Genomic DNA, 24,811 nt, shown 5'->3' on the forward strand with positions numbered 1-24,811 from the left:
ATTTTCTAAAGGGAATTTGTGAGGCCGGCAGTCAGAACTCTTTTTCCTGGCAAAAAAAGTTAGTTGACACCAATATGAAAAGTCCTCACAATGGTGTCTTTGCAGACTCTCCACAAGCCAGGACTGGCCAGCAGACATTACTGTGTATCACTTCTCACCTCGTCAGAAATATGATCACAGTGCTCGATTAACCTGTGTCTCAATGGATGCCTGTTGATGTCTGCCAAGGTTTCCGGGTCTCTGTGTTCTCCAAGTATAAAATACACAAGTTCCTGCAGCAGGACATCTGAAGTGACCTGACGAACAATGCGGTGCAATAGTGCAGTTGATGTGAGGATTCCGATCTCTGAACTGAACAAAGTATTTCATATCAGACACGTAATGGATTTCAGCTGAAAAAAATCAGCTTGATTCAGATTCTGTTCTGTGTCTCGTAGGATGCTACTCACGTTTGCATCAGCTGAGGTTCCATAACATCAATGAAAAATCGTTCCCGCACAGCTTTTGCCATAGCAACAGCAGTCATCTGAAACAGAAGTACAAAATGGTGTGTCTCAAACTCAAAAGCTAAGAAACAACTGGAACTACTTATTTGCTGAATATATTTGTATCATTTGAACACAGTTCAAACCTTTTGTGCTTCTTTGATGAGCTGATCACAGTAGTCAAACCAAGAAAGAAACGAAATCAACGCTCTTTTCCCTGGAAAAGCAGATGCATCTTCTTTGTGGCTATAGGAATCCAAACTAGAGAACACAGAGAAAAATATTTATTTAGTCTACAAGTAAGTGAAGAATCTTGGACTTCATTCTTATTGAACCTAACAGAATAATCAACGACCTACTTGTAGTGAAGGGAATGTTAGAAAGGTTTTTCTGCCAATCTACACTAATCTGGCAGTGCCATCATTACACAGGTGTTCAGAGACATGCTGAAGGATGCACAGTATGTACAGCAGAAGAACTCTGGTTAAGTATTTCTGCAGTCAGAAGGGAAAACTGATCACCAATCTGGTCTCCCAGGAAACACAGATCACAGAAACTGAATCAATTACTCCTGTAGTCACAGAACCATAAAATGAAGGCAATTGTTCTTCTCTACTCAGTAAGCAACCTCAGTAAGCAAACTCAAGTCCAGCAAAACCACGCAGTGTATACCTGAAACTAGATTGTATCTTTCACAAAAAAGCATGTTATTTCAATTTAAGGGCTCTAAGAATAGCATATACACCATTTTCTTTGGTAAAGCACTCCAACAGTTATTTATCCCACAATTCAAAGTTGTAGTTTTTCCCCTTCTAATTTCAAACTCCAACCACCATTAATTTTGGTAGACATTTTGCAAATACCTACTATTTGTCTCAGTACTAACAGGTCATGAGTAATTCATAGTAAGGTGAATGGGGAAGAGAAATCTTTTGGGAATCTAACATGCAAGCAGTTAGGATGACAGGCATGTATCTTCTGCTTCATGCTGATGAATCAAGCAATATCTCTTTCCTTCTTCTTTTTCACTGCAAAAATTTTGCAACAGCAGGCTGTTATCAAACGCACCCTTCCTGCCCCCCGCAGCAGCTGACAGTGCCCGCTGTGTACAGTGAAAAGTTTGTTTCCTAAATCCTGGACATCTGCACGAGAACATAATCCATACCTGATACTCCAATGACACCACTACAAACTGCTAACATAAGTCGGTGGAAAAATTTGCCCCCTGAGGAATGTCTGCAGAGGATCGGCAGGCAAACCTGGCCCCATGTCAGAAATCATGTGTACACTGGACAACCAAGTGTACTACTCTGCTGTAGCTGTGGGTCAGCTCTGAGGCTTTAGCATGGGGGGGTGAATATTTTATATACTTTATCTACCTATAAAATTAGTTTCAGGGAGGGATGTAAAGTCACTTTGGGTATTAAATACAAAAATAAAATTCTTACCCCCAGTTAATTGCCTCCACTGTTTCAATGTCTAAGGGATCCAGTGACTGAGGCAGGGCTTTGTAGAGGGTGGCCAGCCTGTCTGTCAACAATTCACATAAACAAGTGCTTTGGGTCAGGCACTTGGCAGCTGCTGGTTCTGGCAAACTCACCAAAAGCATGAGGCCTTCACAGGCCTTCACTGCTATCCGGCCGTCCTGGCAGAAGGGCATGGAAGAATTAATCAGAGGGTGAATGAAGCTCACTTGAAATCAAGAAGCAAACATCTCCCAAATAAAACCTCTCCATTTTCCCACAGTGAGTGAATGCATTTATTTTTGTTGACTTTTCAGTCATTAATGAATTAGGATGTAAAGAATCTCACCTGTCAAATACTAAGAGTGCAACTGCAACCTTCAGGCTGACAGAACTAGTGCTGTAGGTCACCCTGAGATCAAGATATTATATCCTGTAAACTAATCATGTAACAATGACAAAGTGCAGTGGTAGAGTCAGTTTTCTGCTCCCAACACTGCTGTACCAATTACAGGCTTACCCAACCCTCTACATTTTCTGAAAGGGTCTGCATTTGAGGATGGAGCCAGGTAAGACATACAGCAGGTTTTTCTAAAGAACACAGACTTCTAGAGATAGCCCAGTGCCCTCACAAAGAGAATGTGTTTGGTTCAGTCAGAACAATTAAAAGCAGGTTTAAAAATATTCTCTCGTGATATATTTATCACGAGATAAATAATCACTTCTGATTATCCTATGTAATTTGTCTGTGAAACATACAGCATCCTATATATATTTCTTTAAACACCCCACTTACATTACCAGCAACAAACTTAGTATTAATTTTCTAAAATAATATTTTTAATCTGAATTGACAAAAAAAATTGTCAATTTACAAATGTTGCCTGCAAAACAACCCTCATTTTAGCTTTTATAGCTAAAATACACTGTGTATATTTGTGTATATTCACTCCCTCTCTCCATTTCACACAGCATCCAACTATTTAATTTTATTACATTAAACAGAAAAAAAACCCCCAAAACCAAAAAACAACTCACGGGACTTTTAGTGAGGTTTAGTAGCGAATTCACTAAATTATAGTCTTGATTTGGACAAACAGTGGAGGACTCAGGTGATGACGTGACATTTAGTTCATCCAGACTGAAGGAGAGATCATCCGCCGGTTGTGGGAGCTCATCTTCCCTCTCCATGTGCTCCACTCCGGCTGCACTGGGCATTTCTTCAGCTTGTCCTGTGTCTGTTGTCACAGAGTCTTGGTCTTTTATCATGTCTTCTGTGATTACACTTGCTGATTCTTTGGAAGCCATTGCTTTTAACTTATTCTGCAAAGCATTTTTTGGAATTACACAGTTGAAATCACTGTTCATCCTGAAGCAGAAATTTACTAAAAGCAATTTTTTTACATCAGCATTTGAAGTAGTCAAGGCTGAATACAGTAACCACGTAGAAGGTTAAAACCTAGGCCATTTTTAAATCTGCTTAAAGTTCTCTTAAGCCCTGCACCATTTTGCTTCAAGGCTGAATATGTCATTTACAAAGAGATGGCAACTTTTTTCGTTCACTGCTGAAGGCACATATTCACTTGACTGCCCACAATTTGATAGAAGTTTTTCATTTACCCTACTGGTGCACCTTTAGACCTTAGCACATACCATAAAACACCCTTTCTAGGCCAAGGCCTCAAATTCATCCAACATCTGAAACACTGTTTCCAGTTGGAGTCACACAAGTAAAATAATTCTAAGTTTCTTGAGATTTTATCTTCCACAGGAAAGAGGAAAAACCACCTTTTATGACAGCAGGGTACTCTCAAATTGTGTTTTCTCATGAAGGAAAAAGCTGAGTAGATTGAAGGGACAGAAGATACTAGAAGTTAGCATTGGGCACTGGATACTGTAACAGGTGACAGAGAACCTTCTCACAAGCTCCACAGCATCTCTATTTAGCCTGAAAAAAAGCAACTCATCTGTCTTCCCATAAATCTGTCTCCAGCACATAAAAAGATATTTAAATTTGTGCTTTGTGATATCAAGAAGAAACTCAGCAAGGCAAAAAATCAGTGTTCTTCTGGCATATGTGCAGGTGAACAATACTTTATTGGAATCATAAATTAGACTGCAGCACAAGGCATTTTTTTCCAAGCGAGTACAATAGTGAAGTTATTAATCCAAATGCTTCCCTTCTCTATGATAACACCAAAATTATTACAAATATATCTCAAGCATTAATTATTTAAAAGACTAACCATTTGGGGTTAATGCATTTAGTACATACAAGCCAGCAGGGACTGACTACATGACAGTCTCAGGCAGCAAACCAGAACTGCTGTGAACGTTTGCTTGATCGCTGTGCATTCATTGTGGGGAATTTGCAGTGAGCATTGTGATACACTCATAGAACCAATTCCCTGGAGAGGCAAACAGTGGTAAAAGCAGCAAACTGCATGCTATAAAATAAGTATGATTTTTTACTACAGTAGAAAAATCAGTCCTTCAACATATGTATATTTTTTTTTCGACACTGTAAAAGCATAAGGTGGCAAAGCAGCAAAAATGTGTCTGTCTGAACCTTGTTTATCTATCCCTGAAGTTGCTGGAGTCCTCCAGTATCATCTCATCTATTTTATGAACACACAGAAGTATCTGATGACAACAATGACCCTTGCACATAAAGCAGAACTAAAGGCTGGAACAGCCTTTCATTCCTGGATTACACACTGTTGCTGTTACACACTGTTACCACTCAGGTAGCAGGCAGAGTTGTCAAAGGGAAAAGCTACTTTTCTCAAAAACTGGGTAATATTTTGTAAAATACTTATTTGATCTTATTACTTCATGTCTGGACTCTTCTGCCATTCGAAAAGCCATTGTTTATTTAGCTGAGGCATTGATGAGAAGACCTAACATATATAAATGTATGAATGCCCCTAGAAATGTGTCCATAGCTCATTCCTCTTATATTGGCAGGCAACACAAAGCAGTTTGTACATTGAACAACACACAGACAGAATTTTTGTGTGTATTTAAGCTTCCTATTGTCTAATCATGCAATTCTGCAGCTCAGCTGCTCACCTGCCTCCTGCAAAGGTGCAAAACAGGATCCTGAATGACCTAATAGAAAAGGTTACATAAAACACATATTCAATGCTTTCTATACAAAGTACTCATGAATTCAGCATCAACAGAGAGTTGACAATATAAAAATATACTTTTATATTTTCATGATATGTAACTGTCAGAGTTTCAAAATCTGTGGTGGATGATGCCATGTCTAAGTTCAGACAGATTTAAAAATAATTCTGTGAAAAAATCGACTGATATCACAGCTGATGAGAATCTCTACTTGATTTGTGGTGAGAAATGTAAAGCTGATAATTTGTAGTATTGAAAATAGAAGTGAATAGTGAAACTATTGTTCATTTTATAAAACGAAGGTACAACTTTCTAGCAGACACTATATTAGAACTTTTTTAAGGTCTCAAGAGCAGAAGCTGAAACACAGAGAATCAAGTGTCCCCTTGTATGGAACAATCAGTTACAAGGAGTATTTCACCTAAGATGGAATGAGATGGGGCAAGTTTAGCATAAAATATGACCGAGGTAGAGCTAATAAGCCAAACATTACAATGTATATTCTTTACCTCTACAGAAGAGCTACAAAAACTCAGTCTAAAGAAAAGAGCACAATAATACCAAAATAAAATTAGTATAGGGTTTTTAAAGCTTTAAGTAAGCAGAATGAAGTTCTTCCAGTTCTTATTTCCACAAGAGATATAACTTGCCCAAGAGACAGTTATGCCATGTAGCTTTACTGGTTAAGCAATACAGGTGAAAGATTTTACTAAAATATAACCAGCATTCTATCAACACTCTATTTGATATGGAATCATACAAAGGAAATCCTGAGTTTGTACATACTCAGTTCTTTTATGCCCATAAAATCCTGAAGAAACTGGTCAGGAACAGTCAAAGAAGGAAGCAAAACTAACAGGTATGCACAGGATGATTTGGTGAGATCCATCTGCATTTCAGTTTATAAGTGTTGGAGATTTGAGAAAGAAATGCCACAAAAAATTGTGTAAATTTACCCTTTCGTGCACTTGAAGGTCAGAAACAGTGACCAAGTCACAACAACAGCACCTCTAAGAGGCCTAGATATGAACAACAAGAATATTCTTTCCTATTAAAGGACAATTCTGCATCACATGTACTTTATGGGGAAACAACCATCCCAAGTTGTGAAGACAAATGCCTTAGGCTACAACATTTACAATAATGCTGTGAAGGAAACAGGAGCTACAAGAAATGTTCATCAGCTTGCCTGAACTCCACAGCCAGCATTGTTTGCAACTACAGATCCCTTTTAAATTTGGAATCATCTGGATTTCCATGTCTGTTTTTTAATATTGGAATCCTGCTATTTTGAGGAAGAACACTAACAATGTCTCAAGAAATTCTGAAGAAATTTACTCACCTCAAGGAAGAAGTTGACCAGGTATGGATCTTGTTTCAGCTTTGCACATACTATACAGAGAAACTGAATTTCTTCATTTTCTGTTGGTGTTGCCAGAACTTCACCACACAACCGGATTAATTTCTGTCACATAAAGAAAACAATGAAGACAGAGAGTAAGCTATAGGTTTTTCTAGGAATAGTGGATTGAATTATTTTTCTATACACATACTACAATTATGTATGATTTTTGGCTTGAACATTTGCTCTAGATTTAGATTGCCATAAACAAGTTTTCTTTATTTTTTATGACTTACATTGCAGTGGCAGTTCCTGGCTCTAATCATCAATACATTAAAAGCAATACTGCACTTGAGCAGTTTCTTTAATTCACTTGACAATGGAAGAATTAAAGATACCACTAGGTACAGCAGAATAAAAGAAACTTGTCATGCAAAAATATAGTTTACTTCAGATCTGAACAGTACCTGCACTGGTCTGTGCACATTTATGTGGGGGAGAAGAGGTTGCCGTATTCTTCCAAGAAGCTTGGTGTAAAAAGCGAGAACTTGCTGTTTCATTCCTGGAGGACACTGAAACAAAACCAGATGAACAATAACAAAAATATAACAAATGTGGAGAAAAACAGACATGCAAATTTTTCACTCAGAATGGCTAATTAAACAGAAATAATATACCCAAAAGTATTTTAAAAATCATCATCTGTTAACACATTACTTTTATTGATAATAACAGAGATCAACAAAAAGTGTTGCATCTCATTGCTGTTTTCCTTTTCAAATTATTCATACTTTCAGCTAATTGCTCTAGGGTAGACTTCTTCCAATCTTTCCAGAAAACATTCCAGATCATTACAGTAATAAGGGGAAATTAACTTGGAATTATTTTGCTACAGGTCAGCTCTCTTTTGGGGTACTGTACCACAAAATCCAGCCACTCACTGAGTCAGTACATACAAATAAAGAATTATAAACTATAAACATTTTAATATCTACAAAAGGTTTTTTAAAATCACAAGCAATTAACCTTAGACAGATAAAGCATTTATAAATGCACAGATGTTCCAGGACAAGAGAAAGCTGTTGTTTTTCCTGAGCAGAATATAAATCACAAGCAAATAAAATAAATCACAAATATCTGTGGAACAGATATCGTTCTACTGTCCCCCATGCACCTCATCACATGAAAGTACTTTCCTACCTCCATGAGATCTGACGGCTTGGGGTCCTTTATGTACCTTTGTTTCTTGCTAAATCCCCCAAAACTCATGTGTTCTACCACGTTAATATATGCTGTTACTCCATAAGTTAATTTTAACCCACATAATTTCCCTCCTCTCGTTCACTGCACAGCTGAATGGAGCAGGGGTAGCAACAGCCAGGAATGACAACTGCCCAACCTGACTCTCCTCTCAAAGTAACTACTCCTAGATTTTTAATCCATGTTGAATAGAATGGCAAAATATCTACCATCAGGACACATCTACAGTAATGTATTAAGTCTAACTGACTGCTGTGAAAGGAAATTATTCTTTTTGCACTAGATCTTTGCAACATCTTGCAAGCACTGAACTGTGTGTTTACTTCAGATATATCAACTCACAAGTGGCAAAGTGTAAAGACAGGTTTTACAAGAATTGCTTGTACAGGAGTATTTGCATGACTACAAAATGACTTCTCTCAACTCTTAGAAATACACCACTAATTACCCACTTCACATATGTCACCATTTCATCTTGGTTTCTTGACAAAGTTTATAGTTTACTGAATGAGCTGTATTTCTGAGCAAGTATTTTCAATACAGCAGGTATCTTAGCCTGATTGTAGGACAGGTGGTATAGTAATAGGAATTGCAGATCTCTGGTCCTTTCAGAATAAAGAACATTCCAGGCTCAGACTGCTTATATCCTACATTGTCTATTTATAAAAAAAATCAAGTGGATTAAAAACTCATGACAACGTGTAAAAGACTGAGAATGAAACCCTGGAGAGCTCCATTTGTCCTTGGTATAAGATACACCACGCTTCCCTAACTGCATCCGCATCGTGATACAGAAAGTTCTAGCACAAGGACTGCCAAGCTAATTCACCCCATGACCCATCCAACCCCACACACTTTACCTCAGAAGTCTCTCGAGAAAGACAGAAACAAGAATGCACCAAGACCATGAAGGGAACTTCATGTGTGCCACACGTGTGCCAGGGACTACATTCATACCAAAGACTCAGATGTGAAAACTGTCTGGAGATCAGATTAAACTAATGCTTTCTGACATGGAAGTCTTTCTGAGCAATAACGCACCACACTCAGAAAAATTTATCAAAAATTTGTATCTAATACAGCACTTTTCACCCAAGAATCTCCCAACAAAGGACAGAGAGGGATAATATTGTCTTGTAGAAGCCAGAAAAACTCTAGACTGAACAAAAATGTTTCTCTTAGTTTCACAGTCCATATTATCAGAGTGGCGAGTAACAAACCTCAGGGTTCTATCTTAGCATCTCTCTGGTTTTCTCACTTTGATCACACTCGTAAAAGACTGTTATTTGTAATATGTTGGAAGCATAAGCAAACAGCTTTTTGCTAGAGTTCAGTGTCCCACACTACCACCTACTGTAGAACTTTTCTATTAATAATAGTTCCTATTACAATTAGGAGTTCACACAAAAGATAATCTGCTCTGCTGAGAAGTACATACGTCAGCTTTTCCTAGTGTGTAGAGAGTCTCCAAAATCTTGTGATGTAGCAAATATTCCATACATGGTCCTGTTTCGCCTGATTCCCTCTCATTTTCTTCTTGAACTAGAATATCCAACATCTGTTCCAGGTGAGAAGGAATGTTGGTATCAGTCACAGGAGCTTTGTCATCTGAACAGAAGAGATGGGCAATTAAGAATTATTAAAATATTGTCCTCACTTTTCTTAAGTTTAGTTCCAAATTTAAGATTTAAAAACATGACCACTCATTTCAAGAATCTTATATACAGTAAGTTTTTACCATGTCCTAAATCAAATTTTCAGAACCATATCTGGAAATGTAAACTGGATTATGCATTGGGCAGATATTTAACCTTGCAATGGAGAAAAGGGGAAATGCCAAAATTCAAAACATGGTCAAAAAGGAAAAATTCTACAGCCAGAAACCAAGTTTTGGGAGGGAAAGGTTCAGCTCTCAATCTGCTGGTTAGTATCCACTCTGTCTTGATAACTTCCTCTTTAACTCTCCATGTAGTGTTCTCAAAGCTCTAAATGGCCTTTAACATCAGCTTAATTTGCACCTGATCAGTTCTTTTACAAATTTAAAAACTAAATTTTTTTTTCTAACGATAACAACAAAGAAAACCCAAACTCCATGCTGTTTATTCTTCACAAGTGTTTAAATTTCTCTTTTATGCTTTCTGCATTGAGATAGAATTATGTCAAACTTTATGAAGGAAAGGGTACGACTTGATTTCATTATACTAAAATCATGAAACTGCACTGGATTTATGCCACTGGTGGTGGGAGTTGGTATTAACATGTTGTAGAGCATATCCACAACATGAAGATTTTCCTCTTTTATTTTTTTCAGCAAAATTCTACTTGAACAGCTATCCCACTAGCTAGGGAAATGGTTACTACTTCTTATGCAATAACCTAAAAATAACTGTCACTTGCATGCACATGGCAATGAGACCACACAGGAAAACTGCCATGTCAGAGTGATTTTGGTCTCTGCCACAACCTCCAGTAGCCTGGAGTGTTTTGCTTGAATTTCCTAGGCATAATTCTGCTCCTACTGCAGAGGACAGAAATATATTCACTCAGTGGAAACTTGTTTTTCAAATGACTTGTGAAAGTCTGGGAGAGAGGTCAGCTTTTATTCTGCACCACGTCATTGCAGGTATCACTTTTCCCCCACCACCCTGTCCTTTCCATCTTAGGAAACATCACATAGTGTTCCAAAAGAGGGGTATTTAGAACCAAGGGTCAAGTTGTAGCTTGTGGGAGTAAATGTTGATATAAACAAGATCACCAGTCCAGACACAAACACAGATTCAACAGCTCTTCCAGCAGAAATGCACAATTTATACACTTGAGGAAAGCATGGCAACATTCATTTTTAAAATACAGTAGTTTAATAACAAAATAAAAAATTTACAATTGCATAATTTGCAAAAAAAAAAAAAGAAAACCCATGAAAAAGTTTAAGAAAAAGCAACTACAGCCATATTTCATCAGAATATGCATTTTTTAGAAAAGCAAAATAACACCTGGATAAGGTTTAACAAAACGTGTTCTAATCTGCTCACAAATTCATTTTTCAGAGCTATTTTAACAAAATACCTTTCACTGACAAAAGACACTAAAGCAAAAAAAATAATACGGAGTACATGGAATTCATATATGTCTGATAAAATCTATGACCACAAAATTACTTCTATTAAAATCTTGGTAAGAAAAAAAAATCCCTCATGCAAACCAATAAAATGTAAACAGCAGGGACTAAATTTCTGTAGCTGTCTGTTTAGATTAAACAAAATATGCAAAGACAGAAATTGGGTCAGACATGAAAAGTTACAGTTCTCTACGTGGTACTTAGGAACTCCCCTTCAATCCTTTTTCTTGCCTACTTTTTAAGGGGTGGAGGTACACAATACTTCTGATTACTAACTATTATTGTTGGCATTTTGATAAAAGACATGACAAATTTTATATTTCTTAATCTTTTCTTATTAAAAACACTGAAATTGATAATTTTAGTTTTCACAAAAGAGATAAACCCAAAGTGCTTTTTTCTTTTACCTGAGGTCTCTATGTAGTAATGGGTGATGGCTTTCCAGTGGTAAACAAAATCTTCTTGTAATGGAAGGGAAGGTGCAAGCTATGGGGAAAAAAAACAACAAACAAAAACCATTTACAAATGAAATTAACGTGTTTCCTCAGAGATTAAACTGAATTTTATCTTATACTTGGAACTGAACTGCTGCAGACTAGTGCTACAATTAAGTCTCTGGTCTTTTACCTTTAAGAAGGCCTACATACATTATTCATGGATGAGCCCCATGTCAGGCTGCCTGGCTTGTGAACATCAGTATAATCTCTGTGATGTCTCTATGACCAGACAATCTATTTGAAGCAACAAAAGCAATTGCTCATACAGCAAAGCAACACTAGAAACCTATGTTTCTAGTCTAGATCACAGTTTTGTCCTGTAGAAAAAATCATGTTCTTTTACATCTGCTCTTGATGCCATTTTCCTTTTTTGTACACTCTGTTCTCCTCTCCTCCTCTATTCCCTTAAAAATACCAATTAGTTGCTTCATACAGTTTTTACTGTGCATTTTTTCCTGTTAAACACAAGTTCTTTCAAAAGATCTTTGTTCAGTTTTTGGTGATGGTTTTTTGGTTTTGTGTTTTTTGTTTTGGTTTTTTTCTCCCACAGTAGGCCCATCCCCAGAACTTGGTAGGTTGTTTGTTTTTTTTTTTTTTTTTTTTTAAACAAGCACATTTCTTATTTCATTTCTGAGAGGAAAGAAAGTTTCTTCTTTTCTGGAGGAATCTGGGATGGCTGGTTGGGTGTGACCAGCATCCAGGAATAACATGCTGCAAGAATAAAACACAGCCTCCCACTTAGTCACCATGAGCATTGCTCCTTCCCAACTCAGCTGGAGACCTGGTGCCCTGTGGCCCCTTACACCATAGGCAGCATGTGAAAAAAGGAGGACCACAACCATTTCCCCTCTTTGTTCTCCAAAGAAAGAGTTGAGGCAAACACTGAATTTGTGACCACAGTATAAAATGTTCTGAGATGGTAAAATCAGCAATTCTATAGGGAAAACCCCCACCACTTTACAGAATCTCAGAAGCGCTGAGATTGGAAGGGGTCTCTGGAGATATCTCTGGAGTCCCCCTGCTCCAGCACGGTCACCTAGAGCCAACTGCCCAGGACTATGTCCAGATGCCTTTTGAATATATCAAAGAATGGAGATTCCACAACTTCGCCAGGAATCTGTGCCAGGGTTCAGTCAACCTCACAGTGGGAAAGTTTTCTCCCTCAAAAAACTACAGATACCACATTTGAGACTAGTAACTCTGAACTCTTCTGGTGACTCCTTGTAGGGCCTAAAAAGTGCTGAGTTGTCCCTGTTCTTGGGCAAACACATGCACAGGGCCCAGGTGTCTGTATAGTCTTCCCTAGGTAGTGCTGGTCTCTTTGCAAAAGCTCTGGACATTTTCCACGTCAGTCTCTTCTTTGCCTTGAATTTAATGACACTTAAATTTATCTTAGTAAAGCTGTAGAGCCCAGTATATGAACAGCATGCCATGTGAGATAAGTGGAATGCTAATTGTTAATGGCCCTTTGCACACAGGACTTTGACATGCAAGACTCTGAAAAAGTAGTAGTGCTTGGCAACTATCTCTGCCTGCATCCTGGGTGGAAATGTGCCCTCGAAGATGGCAACTAGGAAATCAAACTGACAGTGCTTATCCTCTCCCTGACAGTGTGCCCCCACAAAGCCTTCCACATTTCCACGGCTGGGCACTGGGAGCAGCACTTTAGCACACCATCTACCACAGAAGAAATATCAGGGCAGCACACACTGGACAAAACTAGTTTATTTTACTACGATGTTTACGAGGTTATTGAAATTCAGAAGAATAACTGAACAAACTGAAGACTGAGCATGTGATTATTTTGTATCATACTTCATATGTCGCACTTGCTGCTGTAAATGTGTATTTCAAGCAATGTAATGATCATTTAGCATCTTTCTGTAAAAAAAATATACCAAAACCTCAACGCTGACTGACAAATCGCAGAGACAACTTTTGAGGAATAAAGGCCTTTCAGACCACTCTATTTCCAAAGTAACACGTGATAGATAATGTTAAAGATTTATCCTTGGCTGATGTGATTTTCCTCTCCACTTCTTCTAGCCTCATCTGCCTCAAGATGAATTAAGTGCTTCTGAGCAGTGCCAGGAAAAGGATTTCACTTCTCAGCACTGTCAATAATTTATCTACCACGGGAGAGAACAGGGGACACAGACACTCTCCCTCCCAACAAATGCCTCCAGGGATTCTTTTCAGAGGTGAAAAAATAATTCAGGGACAGGTCCTGCCCTTTTAAATTAAAACACTCAGTGATTCCACAGTCTCCTCTAACTGAGGATTGCAAGCCAGGCACACCACATAGAGATACCATTAGCAGGTGTGTGCACCTGTAGACGTGTACAGGTATCCTACTGGGAACACATGATCAGCCTTGCCACCAACTGAGATGTAACTCCAGCAGCATTATTCTGAATTTTTTTACCAATTAAAAAAAAAAACCACCAAAGGACACACCCAAAACCCCCCACAGACACAAAATCAAGGTAAAGACCAAGACCAAGATACCACCTTACATGTAAACAAAGCCAAGCACTGGAAGGCATTAGAAAAATGTCAGCTCCTAAACACTTGGTTGACATACTTTAACCCTACCAGGACAGGTAATTCTAGGATGAAGTTGTAGTTTCTATTTTAGGATGAATTATTAGCTAGCAGCTGAGATGAAATACATGTCACAGTTGTCATCATGAATAACCACTCTATTGTATAAGTACTCAGACTTGTCTACAGATTCTGAAGCAAACCAAAATTCATTGTGAAGGCCATTAATTCCTGCTATTTGTCTAATTTGAAGGAATTATCTTAGAAGTAGTTATTTCTCACCATTTTATTAATCTTAATGTAATTACCTATGTTCTTACTAATTTTGAGCTATTGATTCCTACTCTCAAACTGAAGTTCTCTTCCTTTGGGGAAAAAACCCAACATCTTCAAGACTGCAGTGCAGGTGTTGGTATATCAAATAGCCAAAACTCAGTGAACACCACTAAAAACCAGCCCATTGGAGTAGATACTGATTAGCTCTTCCATCTGGTGCCCAACTCCAGCAGTTTGGCTTCCTAGGAGTGAGCTAGCTAAACTTAACACATGCTGCCTTATCATTCTGGTGACAATATGTAAACAAAGATCAAACCCCACTCCTTCCAGGAAAAGTGTTGTTCTCAGAAGAACTAGAGATCTTTGACCAGAACTACACTCTGCTCATTACAAAACCAGTCCAAAATACAATTCCACATAGTTTTTAAAAGTATATAAAATTTGTGTTTAGGCAGGAAAAAAAGTAACATCAAGGGCAAAGACATTTAGAAATTTCAGTATTTAACAGAAATTCTTTTGTGCATGTATTTTTCATGTAAGCTTTTCAGAAGTGCAATTCAATAGTGAAAAGAACAGAAACATCAGAAGCTAGTGGTATCTTTTGGACAAGCTCAGTATCAGTATCTTTTGGACAAAAACTAAAGAGAACACTGTATAAAAAAATAACAGGTACTTTCTGGTCAGATGTCACAGTAAAAAAGAAAGCAGAAACTGGGTCAAAGAGAAAGGAAGGGGAAGTGTACACACTGCCCTGAGTGAAACAAGGAAAACTACAGCAGTCACTGTAGTGACTTCAGCCTTACCACTGCACTAGTGTGAATGTCTGGGCTGACAGAAAATGTGTAAAAGGACTAATGCTTGAAGGTTTATTTGATCTTCAACTGATGGATGCACAGAGTTTATAATGGCCACTGCTTTCACATATAAAATTAAGGCTGCAGATGCTTGCAAGTCATGCATTAAATTTTGTCATCATAATTTGTTAAAGCAGCACAACATTAAAACAATGAGTAATGTGAGGTCATTACATTAAATAAAGTGGGTTCAAGAAAAATAAATTCTGTTCTGATCAGTTATGCAGCTCATGATTTTGGAGCAATGCCTACACCAAGTGACTCGGTTTCTTTCAAACCTTAGTTCCACCTCAAAAATATGAGAAGAAGCTACTTAAAATTATGTTAAGCTCCCAGTGTAAGAGATATAGTGGAATAACAGGCTGGTAGAAAGGGGGTCTCAAGAATGTGCAGCAGACACCAAAGTCTTAATTCACTCCCTGGTACCAACAGAGAGATGCAAATATATTTGTCTGACAGCAAATTGCAAAATTCAAAACAACCAAAATAATATTTTTCCTGCTCAAGGTACACAGCTCAAAAATCTCCCTTTGAATTGACTATTAAGATGAAACATCTAAAAGCCAAAATCAAATACAAACAAAAGCCCTTTGAACAGTGACTGGACACTTTACAGACAAAATATTTTGTCCAGGGAAAGATGAGTGAAGAGCACAAGATAAGAGAAAAAGAAGTCTAACTTGCTGCTTTGTTACTGTACACTACATTCTGTTGTTACTGAGAATGTAGCGCTCATGGACAGCCCTTTGGGATAAAAGTATATCAGAAATGCATAGCAAACGGAAAACACCTCGAGGACAAGCCATACATAAACTGTCATAGATTCAATAATATTAACCCCATGAAGCAACAGCATTTCTGTTTTGCCCTGAAGTAAGGTAACAGAACAAGGATTGCAGTCCTGTCCACCATTCTTACCAACTCACCCAACCCAATTTAAGGGTGCTCTCTCAGCACAGTAACACAGTAGTGCTTGCTCATCTGGATGCTGCAGAGAAATCTAGAAAGCGAAAAAATACCTAAAATACTGGTAGGGTTGACAGAAGAGGTGACAAAAACTAGAATTCAATTGTAATGAAAATCATGAATATGATTTCAAACACTTGGGCAACTTAGGCAGAAAAAAATGAAAGTTTTGGGTTATTCAATGTAGAATCATAGAATCATAGACTGGTTTGGGTTGGAAGAGACCTTAAAGACCATCTAGTTCATATCCCCCTGCCATGGGGAGGGAACCTTCCACTACACCAGGTTGTTTAAAGCCCCATCCAGCCTGGCCTTGAACACCACCATAACCATTCTGGGAAAAAGTCCTGGTATGAAAAGGTCTTAATAAAAAGCAGCTGATCCCTTATGTTTGCCTCAGCACAGTCCTGTCACAAAGGCAGTCAACTGAAGAGTGATACATTCACAAGTAAAAGGCAAATACTGCCATGTCTATCAGACTGTCAACCTTTGGAACTCCTTGTCAAGAGTTTAGAGGGATGGCACACTGAGGGTAAGATAGCAATGATTATCTAACAGCATAGTAATGTAGTGTTTAAATGCATCTCTCTAAAGTCTGTAGGCCTGTGGGCCCTGAGGCAGGGCAGGAGCATTATGTAAGTGATGTGCAGGAGAAAGGACAGGGGAGAAGGGCTTCACCAACCATTTTGATTTAAAGTAGTCCCACCCACGAAATCTAAGCCTAGGCTCTTCAAGTGTATTGAAGTGTCCAGCTCAGCTGAAAATTGTTCAGCTGCAACTGAATTCCTATGGGAGGCAGGCACCCAAAACCTTCAAGAATTGATATCTTAGTAACGAGTTCCATTGCTGATATTCAGGGTTCAGAGTCCACTTAGGGCTGCACAAGCTACATTTGCTCCACAGCAATAACAGCAATTCTCTAGGTTCTGAAAACAGCAGGCAGCATCAAAGTGGACTTATCTAATATTTGGGATTCACTAGTTTTCATTTTCAGCATAGCAAAGCCAAGCAGCCCACATACTTTCACTACAGACAGAATGAAACAACCACTTTAAGTCACATACAGCCCCCAAACTGGTGAAAAATTTCTATTTCTCAGTTCAGTCTTGAATTGGTGAGTTAAACTTTCTCGATCCAGTAAGAAACATTCTTAATATCCTCTTGCTTTTGTGAGTCCATGTCTCATTCCCAGTGTGTGGTGCTCAGTATTTGTCACAACTCTGTAAATGCAATTTAGTGCAGTATTTGTTATCAGGAGATCCATCACGTTGGTGGTAGCAGAATGAGGCAATTCCAAAAGGGACACCAGAGTCGAGCAAGGACAAATAGCATGTTGTTCGACTGCACTCACTTGCAAAATGATGGTATCAATCTGTTTCTGTATTTTGTTTTTCTTTTTTTATCAAAAGATTGTCTAGTCCCTACCATTTCTACTTTTCTCCTTTTCCACTTAGCTCATTCGTTTTTCCTATTTTTCTTTTTATGGGTCTCAAATAAATGCAGTTCTTTTTGTTAATTTTTGCACACATCAATAATGTAAACATTCCTCTACGAATAACTTCTATTAGATCTCTTGAATTGGTAGGCCTGAAACAGTAACTTCTCCACTCCTGCATCTCTCAGTCATCCGGTCTCACTCAAAATGTGGCACAGCTCACCATAACAAGCTTTCTTTAGTCAGGCAGGCACTAACTTCTGTTTCCCCTCCAAAGAAAGCACTGTCTATTGAAGGCATTCTCATGTGGTCAGAGTGTTTTCAAATAAGATATTTTGTCATTATTTAAAACATTTCTTTCCAAATGCCACTTTACCACTAAAAGAGCAAACTGCAATTAATTAATACATGCCTAACTTTTAAAATTGAATACTCCTGCAGATCCACAGGCACACATAAAGCCAAGGATGTGCTCCAGTGCAGTATCAAAGCATACATTAATGCACAAAGCATACATTAATGCACAAAGGCTGCCCCTCACATGAGGCAGCATTTGGCATGCAGGCTCTTCTTACAACCATTAGGGTTTAGCCTTCAAGCTCTTTTTGCAACTATTTCAACAATTTTCCTCCGACACTTTCCACCTTCACTTCCAGTAGTATTTCACCGCCAGCTTTTAGCATCTCTTCACATTCAAGTCTCGCAGGTGTGTTGGCTTACTGGGAGAGGTGCTGAAAGGCAGGGAATCACCATCAGGACCCCGCCTCAGCAAAAAGCAAACAAAAATAAGCGGTATGGACAGGCAGAGCCGAATGCGGCCTGCAGCAATGGCAGCTCACAAACAGGCCCAGCACAGCTCGGGGCACAAACACAGCCCCGGGAGCCCCCGGCCAGCGGGACAATAAACCGGAGGTGAAAAACGTCACTGGGAAAGTGACACCGTCCCGCAGAAGCACCGGAGACGGCGGCTATTGTCTGCTGGCCGCTACAATATGAAAATCCTGAGGAGCTTCCTGATTCACCTCCTTTATTGTTTGTGTCGCCGAAAGGCACGGGCCGAGTGAGGGCCGGGCCTGGGCTGCCCTCGGGCCCGGCAGTGCCCGGCGGTGACAGCGGAAGCGGAGCCGGGGCCGCCCGGGCAGCGGCCGCTCCGTCCTCCCCCGGCACCCCCGGCTCTGCAGGGCCGCGCTGGGGCGATTCGTTCCCTCCCCGCGCTCCCCGCGGAGCCTCCCCCTCGGCCTCCACCTCCCCGGCCCGCGGCAGGGCCGAGCTGGGTCCAGACCCGCGCCCCGCGGTGTCCCGGCCGGCGGGAGCCCCGGGTGGCGGCGGGGAAGGGGCTCCGGGCCCGTCCGAGCCCCTGCCCCGCGCTCGGCGCTAGGCCCAGCTCGCAGCCCCGGCGCGGCGTGGCCGGGCCCGCCGGCGGCCTTACCGCCTCCACGGCGTGCTGCAGGATGGAGGTGAACTTGGAGAACATCCTGTCCCGCGACTGCAGCAGCCGCTGCCGGGAGGACCGCGAGAGCTCCTCGATGCGCCGCCGCCGCCGCTCCAGGGTGAGGGCTGCATGCGGGGGCCTGGCCGCGGGGATCGAGCAGGCGGGCGCCGGCGCTGCCTTTCGCTCCCCGGCGGACACCGTGGCACTGACACCGCCGGGCGCGGCGGCGGCGGCTGCCGAGGCTCCGGGTGCCCTGCAGGGGCCGCCACCCCCCGCACGCCGCCCGGCCCTGCCCGCCCCGCTCCGCTCCGCCCGGAGCGCCGCGTTCCGCCCGGGCCGCCTGTCCCAGGTTGGGAGCGCGCACCGAGCCCCGGGAGCCCCGAGCCAGCCCCCGCCTCTGCGGGCAATTCCCGGGCAGGGAGGTGAATCACAGAATCGATTAGATTGGAAAAGACCTCTGAGATCATCGAGTCCAGCCTATGACCGAACACCACCAGGTCAACCAGACCATGGCACCACGTGCCACGTCCACTCTTTCCTTGAAACCTCCAGGGAAGGTGACTCCACTGCTTCCCTGGGCAGCCCATTCCAATATCTAATACTCCTTTCTGTGAAGAAGTTCTTCCTAATGTCCAACCTAAACCTCTCCTGACACAGCTTAAGACTATATTCTCTTGTCCTGTTGCTCATTGCTTGGGAGAAGAGAATGATACCCAACCCACCACAACCTCCTTTCAGGTAGTTGTCATCATGGCTAGGCTTTGCGAACGAAGATTTGGGAAGGCTCTATCCACATTTGCTACAGGCACGCTGGTGGCTTATGAGGCCAATACGTGACAGACATATCCGATTGCAAAAGGCACAACAGAAAGACTCCTTAGATGGTGTATTCTGCAATACACAGTTCTTTCTGCGTTGCCTTTTTTCCTCGAGAGTGATCCTGCGTGTGTTCTCGAAGGAGACAGCTGCGTTATAGATGGCGTGTCTCCAGGCCTCCCGATTTGAGGCCAGAGTAGACCAGTTGTGGTGATCAATATGGCCAAGGCTGAGATGTTGTTTCAGGGAGTCCTTGTGTCTTTTCTTCGGGGCTCCTCTCATGCGACAGCCAGTGGCAAGTTCACCATAGAGCAGGATCTTAGGGAGGCGGTGGTCCTTCATCCTTGAGACGTGCCCTGCCCATTGCAGTTGCGTTCTCAGTAACATGGCCTCAATACTTGTGATGTAGAGAGTGATAAAGTCACCCCTGAGCCTCCTTTTCTTCAGACTCAATACTCCCAGCTCCCTAAGCCGCTCCTCATAGGACTTGCGCTCGAGTCCCTTACTCAGCTCCATAGCTTTCTCTGGACGAACTCCAGTACCTCAATGGCCTTCCTGAATTGAGGGGCCCAGAGCTGGATACAGCACTTGAGGTGTGGCCTCCCCAGTGCCAAGTACAGAGAGATAAGCCTTTCCCTGGTCCTGCTGGCCACACTATTCCTGATCCCAGCCAGGATGCCATTGTCTTCTTGGCCGCCTGGGTACACACTGGCTCAGGTGAGGGGAAGGGGCACCCACCTCTGCTGTCCCTGTGCCCAGACGCTGCCATCAGGCTCCCACAAAGGTCTCTGGGGCTACATGTGCCCCTCAGAATCATGAGAGTGGGGAGACCGCCACCTCCACCCGCCTGCCAGCATGGTACAGATGTGGAACAGCCCTGGCATGGATGGCCAAAGGCCCAGATTGCCGTCTACTGGAACATTTTGGGTCTGCCACTGTCCACAAAGCAGCACAAGGGTGATAAGCTCAGAAAGTCAGTGACAAGCGGTAGAGTCACCACCAAATGAGTGGATGTGGCGCTTTGCCATATGATTTAGTGGTCATGGTGGTATGAGGTCAAACATTGGACCTGAGGATCTTGGAGGTCTTTTCGAACCTTAATGATTCAATCTTATTGCTGCTGGGTGAAAGGCAGGTTGAGTGGGTGGCATGGTCCTGTCTGACTGTGGTTAGCCTGGGGGTTGCAGAGAACCACATCTAAGAGGGCTTGTGGCAATGAGCACATTACCTATTTCACTGGGGGTTTTTTGTTTATTTTCTTTGTTTGTTTATTTGTTTTCCAGAGAGAAAGAGACAAAGATGGGTTTATTTCACCTCCAAACCAAATACTTAAAAGAAAAAGATCATCCCTGCCATTTTCCAGTGCCATGCAAAAAGCAGAGGTAAGGTGGGGTGAGCAGAGGTTATGGATGTAGCTAGCAAGTGGTGTGATGTTTTGGGAACAGTTGCAATTCATGGGATAATATTTGGGCACTAGGAGAACAAGATTGCTTTGGCACGGCAAAGAGTGAAATGTTGGAAAGGTGAAAGACTAGTAGGGGAAAAGGAAGAGAACCTGTAGTACCAAATGAAGAAAAGCTGCCTCATTAATTTTTTGAGATGAATGAACACCAACTTCCTCATATGCTAAGAGAAAGCAGAGAGAGATGAATCCAAAGACATGACAAAACTACTATTTAACGTCTGTTTTTTAAATTGTGTCACCTAGGAAGTCAGACTATGACTGTGGACCCTCTGATAAAGTCTTACCATGATTCTGCTGTACTGGTTGCTGTTACTACCTCTGTGCTTTGCAGGCACAGAGAGCTACAGTCCAGGTACTCTATGGAAGTAAATAGTAGTTGTATGTGGACACCTCTGCTGCAGGGCTAGCTATTTCCTTCTCAAAATCCATATATATAAAATAAGAATTTAAAAGGTGTTACTTCTTGGGTTTTTAAAATCTGCTTACTCATGGTTTGTCAAGTTCTATTCTATAGATGTTCGTACAGAAATGTAAATTTTCTGTATGGATAGTCACATGGTGAAACACATGTACCATCTCTGTGTTTAGGTAATTATTAACTGGATAGATGCTGCATTTGGAAGGTGCCTATCTTCTATCATTTAACATTAAAAGTTCTGTTAGACTTTTTAAGTGTGCTCTAGGAGACAAACCTGTCTTCAGATGAATTTAAGTGTCATCGACTATAGTTTTGCAATACATCCAGATTATTATTAATGTTTATGTATATTTTAATATGTGATACTTAGCTATTTATTTTATTTATATTATTATTTTTATATAAGTATAGTTCAAGTGTTACTTTCAGCCTGCTTGTATGGTTTTTATTTGAAATTCTTATTGCTTTCATTAGAAAGTTAAAGATGAGTTGTGGTTTTTATTGCAAATTTTGTCAGCACAACCACAGTAGTGGTACAACTTTCCTCCCATCACTGTGATGCCATTTACCATGTTAATGAGCACCTTCCCCTTTTCTCACCGTAGATACCGTTTTGGAGCCTGCATCATTTCAGAAGAAAATGTGGATATAAGGCACACGTACTTGATTAGGGTGTCTAAGAGAACATGGTAATTTAAGATGCTCTTTGCAATCTGTTTGTTTCTGAAACAATGTCTTTTGAATGTGCCTGGGCCTTCCCATTTCTGAGCAGCAGAATGAATAAAGAAACAGTAAGATATCATGAAGATATAAAAAGAGACAGTTTTATAACTCTGAGAGTATTCCTAAGCGTGCTTAACAATTTATGAAATCATAAGTCACAGAATTACAGATGGTGAGGTAAAGCTTTTCTAAGAGTGCCTTATGTATATAAATTCATTATTATTTAAACAGAACATTTCATAGCTGTTGAAATTAAGATTTTGATTGTAAAAGTGACTTCTTATTAGGACTTCTCAATGTGAAATGCCTTCCAGTAGAGGAAACAAAGAAAATACCACAGTTAAATGATTATTCCTAAGCTTATTAAACAAATTGAGTCTCTGCACATAAGCCTGCATTTATTTACCATTAGATTGAGCTTGAATGTGTAGCCATACATGCAGAATCCAGCCTGTAGTGTTTATATCTATTGCAAATTATAGATATACTTTTTGAATGTTTTTTTAAAGTAGTCTCTTAGTTTCTCAAGTATATGTATGTATTTCTCACTGATGGGAATATTGGATAAATATTCACAGACCAGTAATAATGCAAATCACTGGAAACTTTATTTCACCAGTGTCAGTGCAGAAGAACTTAGCTAAGGTTACATTTTGTTTGGATACTTCTTGTTCTCACTGGAGATGATTTAATTGGAGATGATGCAGTTATGGACGAGCTACCAGTGTCATATCACATGCAACAATACATCTTCACCTGCTCGTGCTTTATAATGTTTCCACCGAAATAAACACAAGTATTACTACCTATTTTAGTAACCTTGAGAGCAGAGTTCTGATGGTTTGAGGGTGTTGAGGTTTTTTTTGGCAAGGTAGTTCTTTTTTGGGTAGTTCTTTTTTGCAGTGAGTTAGTGTTTTGCTTGAATGTGAGAAGACAGTGTGAAAGTGAGGCTATTCTAATTGATAGAGCTTTTGGGAACTTTTCTCTTTCTTACAAATTAATGAAATTGTCTAGATTAAATCAGTTTAGATGGAGTGAGAGAGTGAGATAATTGGCTAGCCTTTCTATCGGAAAATTTCTCTGCTATTTGGATTGATGGCATCAAGCCAGTGTCTAATGGATGCATTTGTCTACATTACAGAAGAACTTCCTGCAGTCTGGACTTTCACTTCAGAGAAGCTGAACATTTGGAAGGTGCATTTTTGTATCCTAGGATGAAAACTTGCAAGTAGAGCTGTGCCCAGTATCTGTTGATATTCTGGATTTTATTGTGTTTATAATAATCAGATTGACATCTATGTTTTCAGTGACTACTTGGATGAAATAAAGAATGAAGTTTTAGTGGCTCAGCATGATCTCTGCTTTTGAAGAGGGCTAAAGGGATTTGTTAACTTCATCTTCATACCTGTCTGATTCTGGACTTTATTACAGAAAGCAAGCATGTTGTGCATTACATACTGAAGAGCAAGCAGTGGAACTCAGGTCATTTTCTGCCATGAATTTCTGGTCTGTGCTCTCATCTGTGTGCATCAGCTCCCTCCTTGCTGCTTTGCTGGCAGCACCATGTAATCAGCTCATGCAGTATTTCATAAATCCCATTTTCAGGCATTTCCTGGCCTGTGTATCCTGCTCCACATCTGCACATCTGCTCCTTCTGTGCAGATATTCATTTGTCTTCTGATAGGTTACAAACTTCTTAGTGATTAATCTTTTGTCTTATTGCTTACCTGTCACATCTGCAAGTGTCTTCTGACACCAACATTCACCGATACTGTGGAAGACTCAACATTGGGCAAATATTGCCTGCCCAGTAGCTATTGCTTATGTTTGTGCTTCAGTTACACTGTCTGTACCCTGATTTATCTTATATAATGGCTTGTAAAGGAGACTACGAGGAGGTCAGAAGTACATGTTATCAGTGAAATGAGACATTTATTTTCCAAACACATGATGTTTTCCTGAAATGTTTCTATTCCACTGGAAGCATTATAATCCAGGTTTTCCTCCATAAGTAAATATATGAATGTTCTGCAACAGGGTGTCTGCAAATGCTAGCATATAATAAAGTACTGAAATCAAATAAAATACACTTGAATGTGACCAGTTAGAACTTAGCTAATTTCACTGAAGTCTGCAGGTTAGCAGGAGCACAAGTTTACTTGTTCTTGTGGTAGTGGAAGCTGAAGCAAAGAGATTAAAGATAGACTACTGAGTTTATGCTGTATTGCAACACTAATGACTGCAAAAGTCTATATTATAAATAGACATAAAACTGGATGTTGCCCTGAAATACTGGAAACAAAATAATTGACTGTTTGTCTGCTATAAATTGGTTCCCTCAATATTTCATCTGAGCGTTTGCAGAGAGAGAAGTCTGGCAACCAGAATCTGTTTGTGTTTCTGGGGAGAATTCAGGTGCTTAGCCTTGACCCTACTGAGAGATTTCCAAGTAATGTTCAGATAAGCTCTGACTGCATTGTTTGTTTTCTAATGCATAATAAGATTTCATTGTTACTTACATCTTTAGATTAAGGGCTATAATCTGTTGATCCCTAAAATGTCATCAGATAATCTGTTTAATCATA

General features: G+C 40.4%; 1 protein-coding gene and 1 long non-coding RNA gene across 5 annotated transcripts in view; one reads left to right on the forward strand and one right to left on the reverse strand.

Moving 5' to 3' along the window:
* FAM160B1 (family with sequence similarity 160 member B1) overlaps positions 1-19,051 on the reverse strand; it is a 33,954-nt gene extending 14,903 nt beyond the window's left edge. Inside the window, exons 1-11 of one of the 2 annotated variants that reach the window (XM_017804010.1) lie at positions 18,802-19,051; positions 11,208-11,286; positions 9,121-9,290; positions 6,890-6,994; positions 6,423-6,545; positions 5,021-5,059; positions 2,987-3,271; positions 1,934-2,130; positions 632-746; positions 450-526; positions 159-351 (exon numbers count right to left, since the gene is read on the reverse strand). In XM_017804010.1, the coding sequence (XP_017659499.1) occupies positions 159-351; positions 450-526; positions 632-746; positions 1,934-2,130; positions 2,987-3,271; positions 5,021-5,059; positions 6,423-6,545; positions 6,890-6,994; positions 9,121-9,290; positions 11,208-11,286; positions 18,802-18,846 (1,428 nt within the window). In that variant the 5' untranslated portion in view covers positions 18,847-19,051. The remainder of the gene's footprint in view (positions 1-158; positions 352-449; positions 527-631; positions 747-1,933; positions 2,131-2,986; positions 3,272-5,020; positions 5,060-6,422; positions 6,546-6,889; positions 6,995-9,120; positions 9,291-11,207; positions 11,287-18,801) is intronic. The other variant, XM_017804011.1, reaches the window with a different exon arrangement.
* Positions 18,813-23,575, forward strand: LOC108492092. Of its 3 annotated transcripts, XR_001873006.1 has the most exons (5): positions 18,813-18,922; positions 20,904-21,002; positions 21,329-21,437; positions 22,109-22,192; positions 23,368-23,575. It is a non-coding gene; the product is annotated as an uncharacterized LOC108492092 (long non-coding RNA). The 3 variants fall into 3 exon arrangements; XR_001873004.1 differs by lacking the exon at positions 21,329-21,437; XR_001873005.1 differs by lacking the exons at positions 18,813-18,922; positions 21,329-21,437 and adding an exon at positions 19,123-19,153.
* The last annotated feature ends 1,236 nt before the right edge of the window (positions 23,576-24,811 follow it).

The sequence above is a fragment of the Lepidothrix coronata genome, unplaced genomic scaffold, assembly GCF_001604755.1.
Source record: "Lepidothrix coronata isolate B3197 unplaced genomic scaffold, Lepidothrix_coronata-1.0 Scaffold8, whole genome shotgun sequence".
NCBI classification, from domain to species: domain Eukaryota; kingdom Metazoa; phylum Chordata; class Aves; order Passeriformes; family Pipridae; genus Lepidothrix; species Lepidothrix coronata.